The 13,261-nt window shown below is 33.2% G+C and overlaps 1 protein-coding gene across 1 annotated transcript; it reads left to right on the top strand.

Annotated features, from left to right (window-relative positions):
• The first annotated feature begins 2,453 nt into the window (after positions 1-2,453).
• On the top strand, positions 2,454-12,185 carry LOC149799022 (heparan-sulfate 6-O-sulfotransferase 3-B-like). Its single transcript, XM_089957967.1, has 2 exons — positions 2,454-3,090; positions 6,271-12,185. Exons 1-2 carry the CDS (start codon positions 2,606-2,608, stop codon positions 6,944-6,946), a joined length of 1,161 nt encoding a protein of 386 aa, XP_089814093.1. The 5' UTR covers positions 2,454-2,605; the 3' UTR covers positions 6,947-12,185.
• Positions 12,186-13,261: the final 1,076 nt, after the last annotated feature.

Below are 13,261 nucleotides of genomic sequence, written 5' to 3'. Positions count from 1 at the left end.
GTGACTACCTCTGATAGCTTGACTTGCACAGGAGATCAAATGCATAACTTGTGCTTCAAATGAAAGGCTAGCCTGGTTAACAAGTTTATATACATTTACTAAAGCTGTAAATATCTTAAAATCTAATCCGAGTTTCCACTGACTCTTTCCACCCCATTTTTGTATTTGGCCATTTATGTTGGGGTGTAGGCTCAGAGTCATTTGCCTGCTGAGAAGTTGGAATTCACATGCACCATGTGGTGCCAGCATAGGGCAGCCACTTACTAACCGGCCTAGAAAACTTTAATAACCTTCCAGTGAGACATACCTGCACCCCAACATAAATGTCCATATATCAAAAATGGGTTGGAAAGGGTCAAAGGAAACTAGGATTACTTCAATGAATGATTGTGAGAAGCATGCCAATTTATTATACTAACCATGAACTTGAAACGTGCATTTGGCCCATGTTGTTTGTTTTAGCTGCCTTGTCGGTGAAGATATTAAATATAGCTCCTGACTGTTGGAAACAAATGTGAAAGCATGCCAAAATATACTGAAGTTGAAACATATCCCAGCCAAAATGAATCCAAGACAAAACATATGCAAAACAAAAGCTTGACCCAACATACTGAGGTTTGGACGTTTATTGTTTTAGTTTAATATGCTGGAAGTTCCATATATCAGTAGATACTACTTCTAAGTAAGTTTTGAATAGATAAAGATGGTTTCAGAATTTTTTTGTTTAAAAATTGTAGACAAAATACCTTGAATAATGTAACAACCTGGCCATTGTAATTTCCTTTGATAGTGAGAGCCTTTTAAATAATTAATTTGTAATAACTCAACTCACTATTTTCAGAGGTGTAACATCCAAATAAAATCCATCAGTAAGGGATATTAAGAGAAGGCAAATTGATAAGTTGGATTTTAAGACAGAGAAAATGACATAACTTTGGAAAAATTACTCTTGAATTAGATCTGGCTTATGAAAAAAGCAAATTCAAATCAAAACTTTTATTACATCAAACACAAGTGTTTTTATATAGCAACACACAAGAATGATACAAATATGGGTTACTCAGATTTACATGACAATGGAAGGAATATACACACCCGAGGATAAACAACACTGAAGGACACTTCACTTCACGATTAATAATATTTAATAGAATATTTTCAAATTATTAAAGTCCAAAATAAATTAAGATACAAGTATCATGCAAAGATAAAAACAATGGAAGTTTTTAAGTTATACGATCCTGACAGCATTATGTGACTCAGAATCTGTAACAATTAATTGCTCATGATAAAACAAATGCAGAAAATACTGAAACCAGAGAAAGTGCCATAGATTTAGTGGGATTTTGCCTGTGAGTCAGCATATATTTACAGCTCACTTGTTGGTTTGTAATAAATCTGATTAATGTAAAAGGGCTTCCATATAAACTGATGCCAGAGTACATAATGCAAGAAAATTGTCCCCCAATGAGATTTTTAAAAATAATAATTAGTATATCCGCACAGATAACGGCTATGAATGAAGTGAAAGTTATGACACCGACAACATCATGTAATCATTGCTCTGAATCAAAAGTTGCCAAAAGTTAATTTTGTTTCTGTTGCATTATTGATGATCTTATTACTGTAAAAAGTTTTTAGGAATATGTGGACTTCAATGCATCTAAATATTTTGATGTTACTCCGTAAAATCGCTAGAAACAAAAGGAGACAGCAGAAAATTATCACCCATGAGTCTTCAGCTGCATAGATGTGATCAACGCCTAATGGACCCAATTTTAATTGTTTTCTTTATGCAGGTGATAATTTTCTTTTTTTTATTTGGTTGTTTATCTGCCCAAAATATACAAATTGTTGCAATAAATCACATGAAATCGGTTAAAATTTGGTTTGTTAACATTTTGAATTATGAGTGTGTTTTGACACGGGTACGTTTCGGTATGCAGGGTACCTTATGACCTGTGTAAGTTTCGGTGGTACCAGTGGTTGTCTTTACCCTTGACTAAACAAATGAACACTACTGTAGGAAAGAATTAGGGTAGTTTTAGTCATACAACGTAAGACACATCACCCGATATTTTCATTCTGGGGGTGATAGTTGTGGAGTAAAACAAAACGTGCTGTCTTACATCCTAGTTCTGGTAGTTTGGGCAGGTTTATTGTAAAATCTGTGTAATTAATCAAAATAGTGCACGCTGGGTTTCACAAAGAAAGGTTAGTTTTTATTTGTATCTTTATCAATCCTTGGGACAGGCCAGCTGAAACCCGTACTGATCGGCACATATGATACAATCGGACAAATGGCCCCGTAATTTTCAATTCTGTCTTGTGAAACATTGCACTGACAGAAAAGACCGAAGTTGATCCGATTAATATGTTCAGACTGGTAAAGGATAATCTATATTTATTACACGATGACTATTAGTATAACTTTAGTAAAACCATTCCGCGAAATGGCAGATAAAGCTCGACGAATTTGTTGTAAATTGTTAAATAATTTTTTGTGATTTGTAGAAATTCTGCATAGCGGTTCACGTTTTCAATTATCTAGATGTCAGATTTTAGCTTGGAGAATTGTTGAGAATCCTGTTTTCATATTTTCATCATGAAAATTTACAGAAAGATCATTTGGACTACACTGTTCGTAGGCATCTGTATTGTCGTCGTTTCCATGTACTTCAGTAATTTACACGTAAATGAAATGAAAGATCTGTACGGTGTTCTTGCTAAATCAGATTTTGAGCCCTATCTCAGAGGAACGCTGCCTCAAAACAATTTTTCAGAGACTGAAATTGAACGTGATTATCATTTCGATGTAGAAGGTGCAGACGTTATGGTCTTCCTGCATATGCAGAAAACCGGAGGGACCACACTTGGTCGGCATTTAGTTCGCAATCTCGATTTGCACAAACCTTGTGTCTGTACGAAAAAGAAAAAAAGATGTGATTGTTTAACGAAGAAGAACACTATATGGCTTTTCAGCAGATACTCAACTGGGTGGGCATGTGGTTTGCATGCTGACTGGACAGAGTTGAAGGAATGTGTTGAAGATGCAATGAATAGGAAGGAGGGGTTTACAAGGAAAAGAAGGTAATATACTGAACTAAATCCTCAAAAAACCAATGCCCCAAGAGGCCTGTCTTCATTAAAGTCTCAGTTTGTTTTAGACTTTGAAACAATTAGAAGGTCATCAGACACACAAACACCACTCCGGTGGCCTAGTGGTTAGAGCGTCCGCCTCAGATGCGGAAGATCGGTGGTTCGATCCCCAGCTGAGTCATACCAAAGACTTACAAAAATGGTACTAACAGCAGCCTCGCTTGGCGCTCAGCATTAAGAGGTTAGTGTTAGGACTGGTCGGCCTGGTGTCAGGATAATGTGACTGGGTGGGACATCATGCTACATGTCTGCGGCATGATGCCCCAGTGCTAGACATCACTGTAAACTGCCACACTGCAGACATTGTAGTGATATGACTGAAAAATTGTTAAAGCTACGTTAAAAATCCAAATCACACAGACACACAAACAACAAATACTAGAATTCATTACCACAAATATTAATCACAACAGCTGAATCCGCAGAACATCAAATTGAAAACTTTTCAAAATTAATATGGATACATGTTTTCAAAAATACGTTTTTGTAAAGGTCAACACTGCTGGGTGCAAAGATGTTATGATGGTGCACTAAACTGATCCAGATTAAGACTAACAGGAAAAAAAATATATCAGTCAATTACCATATTTAAGTACTTGATTCACTAATAAAGTTTGCAGACATTTTCAGTCCAATTTAAAATCATTTTGTATTTAAGTCACATTTGCCAAAGAAAATGAAAATAATTCACTTTGATAGTATATCTTGATATAGGGGTGTTTAAACTTCTAAAGAATAACATGTTATTTTTTTCATCCTATTTCATAAAAGCATGTGCAACTACAAATTGTTTAGGTCTAAAACTTGTGTTAATGATTTTGTGCTGTGTAACTTGTGTTAATTACTTTATGTTTGGTAACTCGTGTTAATGATTTTACGCTGTGTAAATTAGTTGCTAAGTATGTGTGGTATTGGTTGCAAAAATGTAGATACATTCAGAATGCTTTGTCTTGAGAAATTATTTGATTTTGAACTTTTGTATTTTGAAGTTTATACTTGTACATCCAATCAGAGTAGGTATGAGTTGTCATTTTATTGAAAGTTTTGTCATCTTAAAATTATGAAGTAAAAATATTTGAACTTTATATCAATTTAAAAGTACTTTTATTTTATATATTTGATGGATATAATTTGTATAGAGGCCACACATTTTGGCAATAAAACAGTCATCCATGTTGGTCGCACTATATATTCATTAATTTGTATAGTTTTGTGTAGTACTTTTATGTAACCCAAATTAATATAATCTGTCATCAGAACCCATCAATCTCTAGCCTAGATTATTGCAGGTTGGTGCAAATTCATTCCTGTTCATTTTGATTTCTGGTACTCGGTGCTGATGAGCTGACCACATAAATACTCATTTTTTAAAATTAAAATTGAACAATTGCTGTGTTGCAGCAATGGCGTTTTTCATTCCCCTAGCCTTAGCATCTACTGTAAAGCTGCAGACAGTATCTACAGGAGCAACACCTTAATTGATAAGGCAACACCTTAACTGATAAGGCAACACCTTAATTGATAAGCCAGTATCTTGAGTCAGGCATTAAACTTAATAATAATTTATATGGGCACACAGCATTCAGATTATGTAAAATGAAGCATTTGACAAGATCAAGGGAATTAAATAACATTACATAGGAAAAAAGTAGGGCAATGGGATTCAACCACCATACTTTGTTGTGTCAGGTGCACATGTACCCACAACACTGGCCCACTGTAAGAACCCCAAAATCATAAAATTGTTACTTCCATCTGATGCAGAGTTACCCTTATTCTTTGCACTAATTTTGAGTTTGTATGGTCAAACAATTAACACATTTCTTGTAAATGCTGGAGATTGGACAGAACGCTGGAGAATTTGTCCAGACAAAAATTGGTGACATTCATCTCCTCTAGCTGACATCATTACAAGTTTATACTCATTGAGATGTAACAAAGGAGACATAGATAACGTCCGTTTATAAATCTGGTGTTTCAGATATGAAGTGTATACATTTATTATTCATACATAAGAAACATTTCAAAGTTAGGACATAGCTGTCACTATCTCCATCCAACTATCTGACATCAACTTTCAGTTTATTTATTTACATATCTTGTTGTCATGATGGGATCATCATCAGAATTTGCATTGGGGAGGGGGTAAAAATACCCCAAGAATTGAGGCCAAGGAGATTAGAGGTCAAGTTCACATGGTACATTTGTTTTAATTTTAATTTGAAGGTCAATGGTTGAAGTTTTGGATCTTGTAGTACAATATTTTATTGCCACATATGCATTGACGTCAATGTTAAGATTCCATAAATATTGCTGTTGGTGTGGAGATCAAAAGGTCACAATTGTAGTTCATATTTTCTTATACCTTTTGTGAAAAAAAGCTTGTATCATGAGTTTGTAAATCGATATTAAACTTTTAAACAGATTCAGTAGTATGGCACATCTATGGTGATGATATATGCAGGCATAAAAAGGTCATTGAATTTTTTTTGGGGGGGGTGAATTGTTAAGAGCTGCATAATGGTGCAATATCTTCTGTTCTTTATGTGTATTGTTATCAAGACTTGTCAAATATTCAGAGATGGGTTGATTAAAAGGTCACAGGAGTTTTTGTCATGTTTTAGGAGCTGCTGTGACATTGCAGGCGAAATGATAGATTTTTCAAATTTCTCTGAAGTCTTCAAAACTTAACAAGGAATATTAATTTTGTTCATTAATGACAATTTTTGCTAAAGTGTTTAAAATGTGGAGATCAGTTGTCTCTTGTATGATGATCATAGTTTTGGTCTTATCAAAAAACCTGTTATTGACTGTTTCCTAAAATTCTTTTATGAGATTTTGAAAGCTTTGTTTTTTCATGTTGAATTGCTGCTGTGGTTACTTTTTTGAGGAATTGCTTAAAGATAATTGAAGATACTATATGACTTGCAAGGTAATAGCATCAGTTAACCAATTATGTGTACATGTTCAATTTGTATGTTCTTGCTTGGTTAATTTTTATAATAGAAAACAGTTTAAAATTGTTTAGTAACATTTTATCAGTTTTGGATGATGTTTCTTTTATTTTGTGTCTCAGTCTGTACTTTCAGTTTTATTTTATTTCTATTTCAGATATTACTTTATCAGTATTTTTCGAGATCCGGTCAAGCGATTTTTGAGTGAGTGGAAGCATGTACGACGAGGTGCTACTTGGAAAACAGCTGAATTGAAGTGCAGTGGTCGTTCAGCATCACTGGAAGAAGTTCCATTTTGTTATAAAGATGCATCTTGGAGAGGTGTATCATTAGATGACTTCTTAAACTGTCCCTATAACTTAGCTAGAAATAGACAAACTCGGATGCTGGCGAATTTGAGCAAAATTAATTGTTACAATAAAACTGGAATGTCAGAAGAAGAGAGGAATGAAAAGATGCTTGCTAGCGCCAAGGAAAATCTGTTGGATTTATCCTTCTTTGGAATCACAGAATTCCAGAGATATACTCAGAAACTGTTTGAATACACATTCAATTTAAAATTTATCAATGATTTTGTGCAATTTAACGTCACTAGAAGTGACCAGACAAAAATCACTGAAGAGCAAAAGAAGAAGATCTTAGATGTAAATAGACTTGACATAAAACTTTATCAGTATGCCAAAGACTTATTTTTTCAAAGAGTTCGAGAGATGAAGCGTAGGACAAAGGATTATAATCCAATTGTAGATCACGTTGTTGCTGATACATTTGACGATTCCAGTGATTATGCTTTTTCTGAGGATCAAGATCAGGAGTATGAGGACGATTATTAAGATAGTTTTACTCCCTCGCTAAAAGGTCCCTCATTATAATACCATTCCTGCTATAAGGCAGGTATGGTCATGGATTCAGTTGCATTGTGAATTCTGTTTATAATATACTTCATTAAAAGGCAGTCTCACTATAAGGTTGTTTACTCTGTGGATACCATGGACAGTATAATAATGAGGGTATATTTTATTCACACTATAACCCATTGAGAATGACTTTAATGGATGTGGTTTTCACAAACTTCTCTCAAATAGTGCTATATCATGTGAAGAGCAACAAAAACTGCTACTATAATCTGGAATAAATTGAACAATTTGGAGTGAAATTTAGTACTGCTTGTTTGGAAGCACGTAAATATATTTGAACAGAGATGTGAATTTTATTTCATTCCATACAAACCCTTTCCAGACAAGTCATGTTTTATGCAGAATGTTTCCAATCTTGGCTAGGGTAATGTCTGTAATGTGTAAACTTTATGAAAAGCTTCTGTTTTAAAATCATGTTAGAAACAATCAGGGTAGAAATAAAGTACTTAAGAGAGAAAAAAAGATAGAAGAAAAAAAAATGGGCATCAGATAGAAAATTATTCCAGTCAGTATAATGCTTTATATCATCGCAACCTCTTTCATGTGTTGTAGGGCTTATATGAACCTCTTTCATGTGTCATTTGGCTTATATGAACCTCGTTCATGTGTCATTTGGCTTTTATGAACCTCGTTCATGTGTCATTTGGCTTATATGAACCTCATTCATGTGTCATTTGGCTTATATGAACCTCATTCATGTGTCATTTGGCTTATATGAACCTCATTCATGTGTCATTTTGCATATATTAAACTCATTCATGTGTCATTTGGTTTATATGAACCTCATTCTATTGTCACAAGGCTTAAATGAACCACACGTCTGATTATATGGCAGATGAGGCAAACTAAACCCACTCATGCAAACTTGTATCTCAGCAAATATTTTGTGTTCCACAAATGTTACAATAATTGCAGCCCTACTGTTGGATTTATATGCAGTTATCTTCATGAGTCTAAGCATGCTTTTTTGTCATAATTAATACAATTACAGGATATCATTACAGGGACACTGCGATCACTAGTAGTTTTATGTAGGGATTACTTTCATCTTAAAGTTTACCATTTATATAACATAGATACAAGAAACCATTTGTTCAGTATGTAACACATCTTTGCAAAATGCTGACTCAGACTCTGTAACAAGGCAGGCCACTGTTAGAACAAAATGATCAGTGAACTCGATGCAATAGCCCCAGTTTTATTTATTGTGATTTTTATTATTATATTTTACTCACAGTTTTGTTTATATTTCAAAATCAAAAGAACATATCTGTTTTCATTATAATTTGTTGTGTTCATAGCATGGCCTTGAGTTCTTTAATTAAATAAGATTTACTTTTTAGATAGTTCATCTAGTATGTATCTATGTATATATGTATGTATGTATGTATGTACGTGTGTGTGTGTGTTTGTATGTATGTATGTAAAAATATCCTTTTTTGAGTAGTGACATCAGTTTTCTGTAGAAATGACAATTGTGAATGCCCGTATATAATGTAGTTAACTTAGAGAAAATATTATTACAAATTACAAACATTTTTATGCATATCACAAATTATGCTGTAATCTGAATAATCGTAGTAATTTTGAAGAGAAAGGCTTCTGGAGATATTTCTTGATGATCATTAAAATTTAATACACAGTTTTGAGTGGCAGCTTTTAAGGATGTCATAGAATAAAAATGCTTTTTGTAAAATGAACGTTTTTAGAGAATGGACATGCTTTTTGTAAAAGAGAAAGAAAGGTGGAAAGAAAATAGGATTTACAGCACATAAGAAAATAATCCACTTTTAAGGTCTCTTATTTAACTATACACTTAATTTGTGTTTTTGGATGGAAATTTCAAGAAGGATAGAGGAAAGTGGAGGAAAAAGTGCACTAACTTTTCTTTAATGTTCAGTATCTGATGATTTCTGTTCTTAATATTCCAGCATTTATACTTTATTGTTAGGCCCATGTTGGATAGAAACAAGACATGGCAGCCACATTTCATACAGTGACAGTGGTAGTGTCAGTTGTTTTCTAAGGTTTTAGATAATGTTTTTTCTTCTTTTGTATATACATCATAAAGCTTTTGATAGATTCTCATCGTACATGGCATGAATCATTATGAAGCTAAGATAATTCATTTTATGCTGTCTTGGCCCATTTAACATGGCTTCAAAGACACATTCTTAAAAATTATATGCTAAGGTTTTGGGTAAGATTTTTCATCGCTTATATCTCCTGAACCCATGGATAGATTTTCTTCTTACATGGAAAGAATTCATTTTATGACCTGCTTCTTTGGCCCTTTCACCTTGGTATCAAGGTCATAGTCATAGAAGATTTGTATTAAGGTTTTGGTGAAAGTCGTTTTCCATTTGCTTTTATTTCCTAAACCTCTTGATATATTCAAATCATACTTGGCAAAAATTATTTTTGAAACTAAGACGGTTAATTCTACAAAACACTTACTTCAGGTCATAGTTACAGTCACAAGTATTTAGTGTTTTGTTTATAAATTTGCTTACCTTAAACCTCATGGTGGATTTTCTTTGTACTCAGGTTGAATCTTTTTGAAGCTAAGACAAATAAATCTGTGACATTCTTTCAGAACCTTCTGTTTTTCAGAAATGCTTTGATTGTGGCCGTCTATGCTAATGACTGTTTTTTCCCCAGCTTATTTTTCTTTTAAAAATCAGATGTATTGTTAGTTGAATTAGTCATACATGCGTGTAACTGGGGCACTAGATAATATGTAATAAATATAAACTTCAGATCAATATCAAGCAAATCATTCAAATTAAATCAGTATGAAATGTGATGTCAGAAAAAAACATGTTATGAATTTCCCAAATATATCACTTACTATTAGCAGTAAAATGTTTGATTTAAATAAGATGAAAATAGTGCAAACGATGTATGATATATACATACTTATAAGTTTAATGAAACTGCAAACAACAAAGACCCTGATCGGCCATAATATAATTAGCCTGCAGATCAGGGTATATGTTGTTTGTTCCACTGATTACTCCTAATAAACTGCACAGACCCAGATCGGCCATAATTAAATTAGCCTGCAGATCAGGGTATATGTTGATTGTTCCACTGATTACTCCTAATAAACTGCACAGACCCAGATCGGCCATAATTTAATTAGCCTGCAGATCAGGGTATATGTTGTTTGTTCCACTGATTATTCCTAATAAACTGCACAGACCCAGATCTACTTGCATATTATGCAGTGGCAGATCATCTGGGTCTGTGCAGATTGCAGTTGGACTTGATTTTATAAGTGAGTATATAAGGTAAATGAAATACTTTTATTGTTGATAATGGGGGAAAATCCATGCACTTCCTGTGCTATTTCATTATCATTATTTGCTTTTGACATAGTTAGGTTAGAGGTTGCTTTAGTCTCTAGAGCATATGAAGAATCAAATGTGGTTTACTTTATATTTGGTACAAATAATTAAAAAAAGAACTTTTCATTAAACTCAAGGAAAATTTAAAACATTTTCATTGTGTGATTCAAATTTGTTTAACTTGGCTGTAGCAAAAGACAGTATCATTGAACATTAGTTGCTATAAAAAATGAGACTTAAATATACAGGGGCAAGTCCTCTGTTCTTAATATTACTTGATCAGTTATCTTTCCCAATCAGTTAGCCTTCCCAATCACCTCCCAATCAATTAGCCTTCCCAATCACATCCTAATCATTTAGTCTTCCCAATCACTCCCCAATCAAATTTGCATTACAATTCTCAAAGTGTAATAGTCTTCTCATAATTGGGCTGAAAATGCACAGAATTTGTCTCACTTAAGCTTGTTGTGAATTTTTTTTTACAGGAATCTTTTCAATAGAAACGCAATTTTAGACTTAAATAATAATTAAATTGACACAAAGTTGCTTAAAAAAAAAGCATAAAAGCTATTAATATTTGAAAGGTTTCATATTTTTCTGCGTGAACAAGAAACACCACAAATTGATATTGAACTTTTCTTTCTCTACATATTTGGGTGAAACTTCAGGCATCAGGTCCGCTATGTCACCTGAATAATCTCTTTGCATTGTATGACAGCATCACATTTTGTATATGACTGTAACAATATATACATTTAACAGTCAAGCATGTGGGTGATGGTACTGACCACTTTACTTAGGAGAGAGGATTGCTTTGATTTCATTTGTTTTGCTAGACGATTACCATATGTATTTGTTTATAAGTTGAATCCAACTGCAATCAACATAGGCCATGATCTGCCATTGCATAATGTGCCAGTAGATCAGGATCTGTGTTGTTTGTTCTTTTGATTACTTCTAATAAACTGCATAGACCCAGGTCAGTCTTTGTATTATGTGATGGCAGCTCTGTGTCTGTACAGTTGGCAGTTGGACTCCACTTACAAATAAGTATATATGGTATTTAGATGGTCATTTTAGACTTTTAGGCAGTTGAGACAATCATTTCTTTAATTCACTTTGTACCTTGTGGCAGTGTAAATTTTGTTACCTGATGCAGGGGCATGCAGGTTTTACAAACGTAAACTTTGTTAACTTGTGGGTTAATGATGGGCCTTTAGCCATGAAATCAATACAGTTACTTAAACATAGCTGAAGTAGATCATGTACACTGATGATGTGGCAATTTTAAAATGGTTTCTGTTTCAATTGGAGACAGTTATGATGAAGGTGACAATTTTAAAATGGATTCAGTTACAACTGGATCCAATTATGATGAATGTGACAATTTTAAACTGTTTCTTTTGGATATAGTTACTTGTATTGAACCGTTAAGCCATGACATCTGTTGTGCTCTTTCCAGAGAAACTGTTGGCGGTAGGGTATTTTAATTCACTTTGTCCACATCTGCATATCTGATTGATTTTAACATAATTGCATCAAATGCATGCCTTGATAATGTTCTTTTGTAAATATAAAAAATTAGTCTTTTTTTTTTGTTTTAGCATGGTAATGTTACTTTATAATTACATTCATGAATGTAGTTCTGTCTACATGATTGCAATGATAATACACATATAATTTTTTACGTTTTGTCAGATTTGTCTTTCACACAAAGCATGTTCTGTAGTAATATGTTTTTCTAACCAATATGTATATACATGTATATATGAGATGTTTCATCAGTATTAAATGCTGAAAAGTCATACATCTTTTTCTCAGTCTGAATTTTTTATTCTTGACATTCTAAATGGTGAAAATTATTTTGAAGGGAAGTTGTTGTAACAGTTGATTCGTCTTATTGATATAACATAAACAAAGATTCATAGTCAACAAAAAGTGATTGGAATAATTGTAAGGAACAATTTTCAAAGCTGAAAAAACTATGAATATAAACATGTATCAATTTCTAATGGTTATCTTTACCTACAAGCCAGTTAGACATTTTTTCCTCATTCTGTTTTTTTTCTGAGACAAGGGAACCATGGTAGCTTATTTGGTGGAGCATCTGACTCTTAATCCAAAGTTTCTAGGTTTGATACCTGTATAGGCCAGACTGGGTCTGCTGCCTCAGTGTTTTTGGGGAAAGCACTTAGCTCCTTGAAATGATGCAGCATATAATGTGTTAAAAAATGCCAAAAATAAATAAATATATTAAAAAAATACATTCTCAGCTACAAATAAGACACCAACAATAATTTTTATGTATGATTTACACTTTATTAAACTTATCTCTGTAACAGGATGAAGCCGATTTGGGATTGGATTTAGTGAAGCAGTTTAATAGTTGAGATGTATATTTATAATTGAATAATGAATGAATCTGACACAGAAACTAGTGCACATAAATTCCAACAATGAGAGATGCACACAGAGACCATCAGCTGATATAATGAAATTATATTGTTCCTTTATGAGATGCACATAGACCATCAGCTGATATAATTAAATGATATTGTTCCTTAATGAGATGTACACATAGACCATCAGCTGATATAATGAAATGATATTGTTCCTTAATGAGATGCACACAGAGACCATCAGCTGATAATAATGAAATGATATTGTTCCTTAATGAGATGCACACAGAGACCATCAGCTGATATAATGAAATGATATTGTTCCTAAATGAACTAATTAGAACATGTAATATAAATGAGTAATCAAATAAGAATGAACATACGGAACATATGAACGAAAAATAAAATTGATGTATTGAGTGATCACCATCAATGTTCATTGTATAGAATTTATACACAAATATGAGCAAGACATGATTTTA

Source organism: Sinohyriopsis cumingii, chromosome 5, assembly GCF_028554795.1.
Source record: "Sinohyriopsis cumingii isolate HCF-2022 chromosome 5, ASM2855479v2, whole genome shotgun sequence".
Classification (NCBI taxonomy): Eukaryota; Metazoa; Mollusca; class Bivalvia; order Unionida; family Unionidae; genus Sinohyriopsis; species Sinohyriopsis cumingii.
The sequence above is the reverse complement of the archived record's forward strand: the minus strand, read 5'-3'. Positions and strand labels throughout refer to the sequence as shown.

Coding starts and splice junctions, on each gene's coding strand:
- LOC149799022 (XM_089957967.1), top strand. CDS start 2,606: ATGAAAATTTACAGAAAGATCATTTGGACTACACTGTTCGTAGGCATC. Junction 3,091..6,270: donor GGGTTTACAAGGAAAAGAAG/GTAATATACTGA, acceptor TTTCTATTTCAG/ATATTACTTTATCAGTATTT.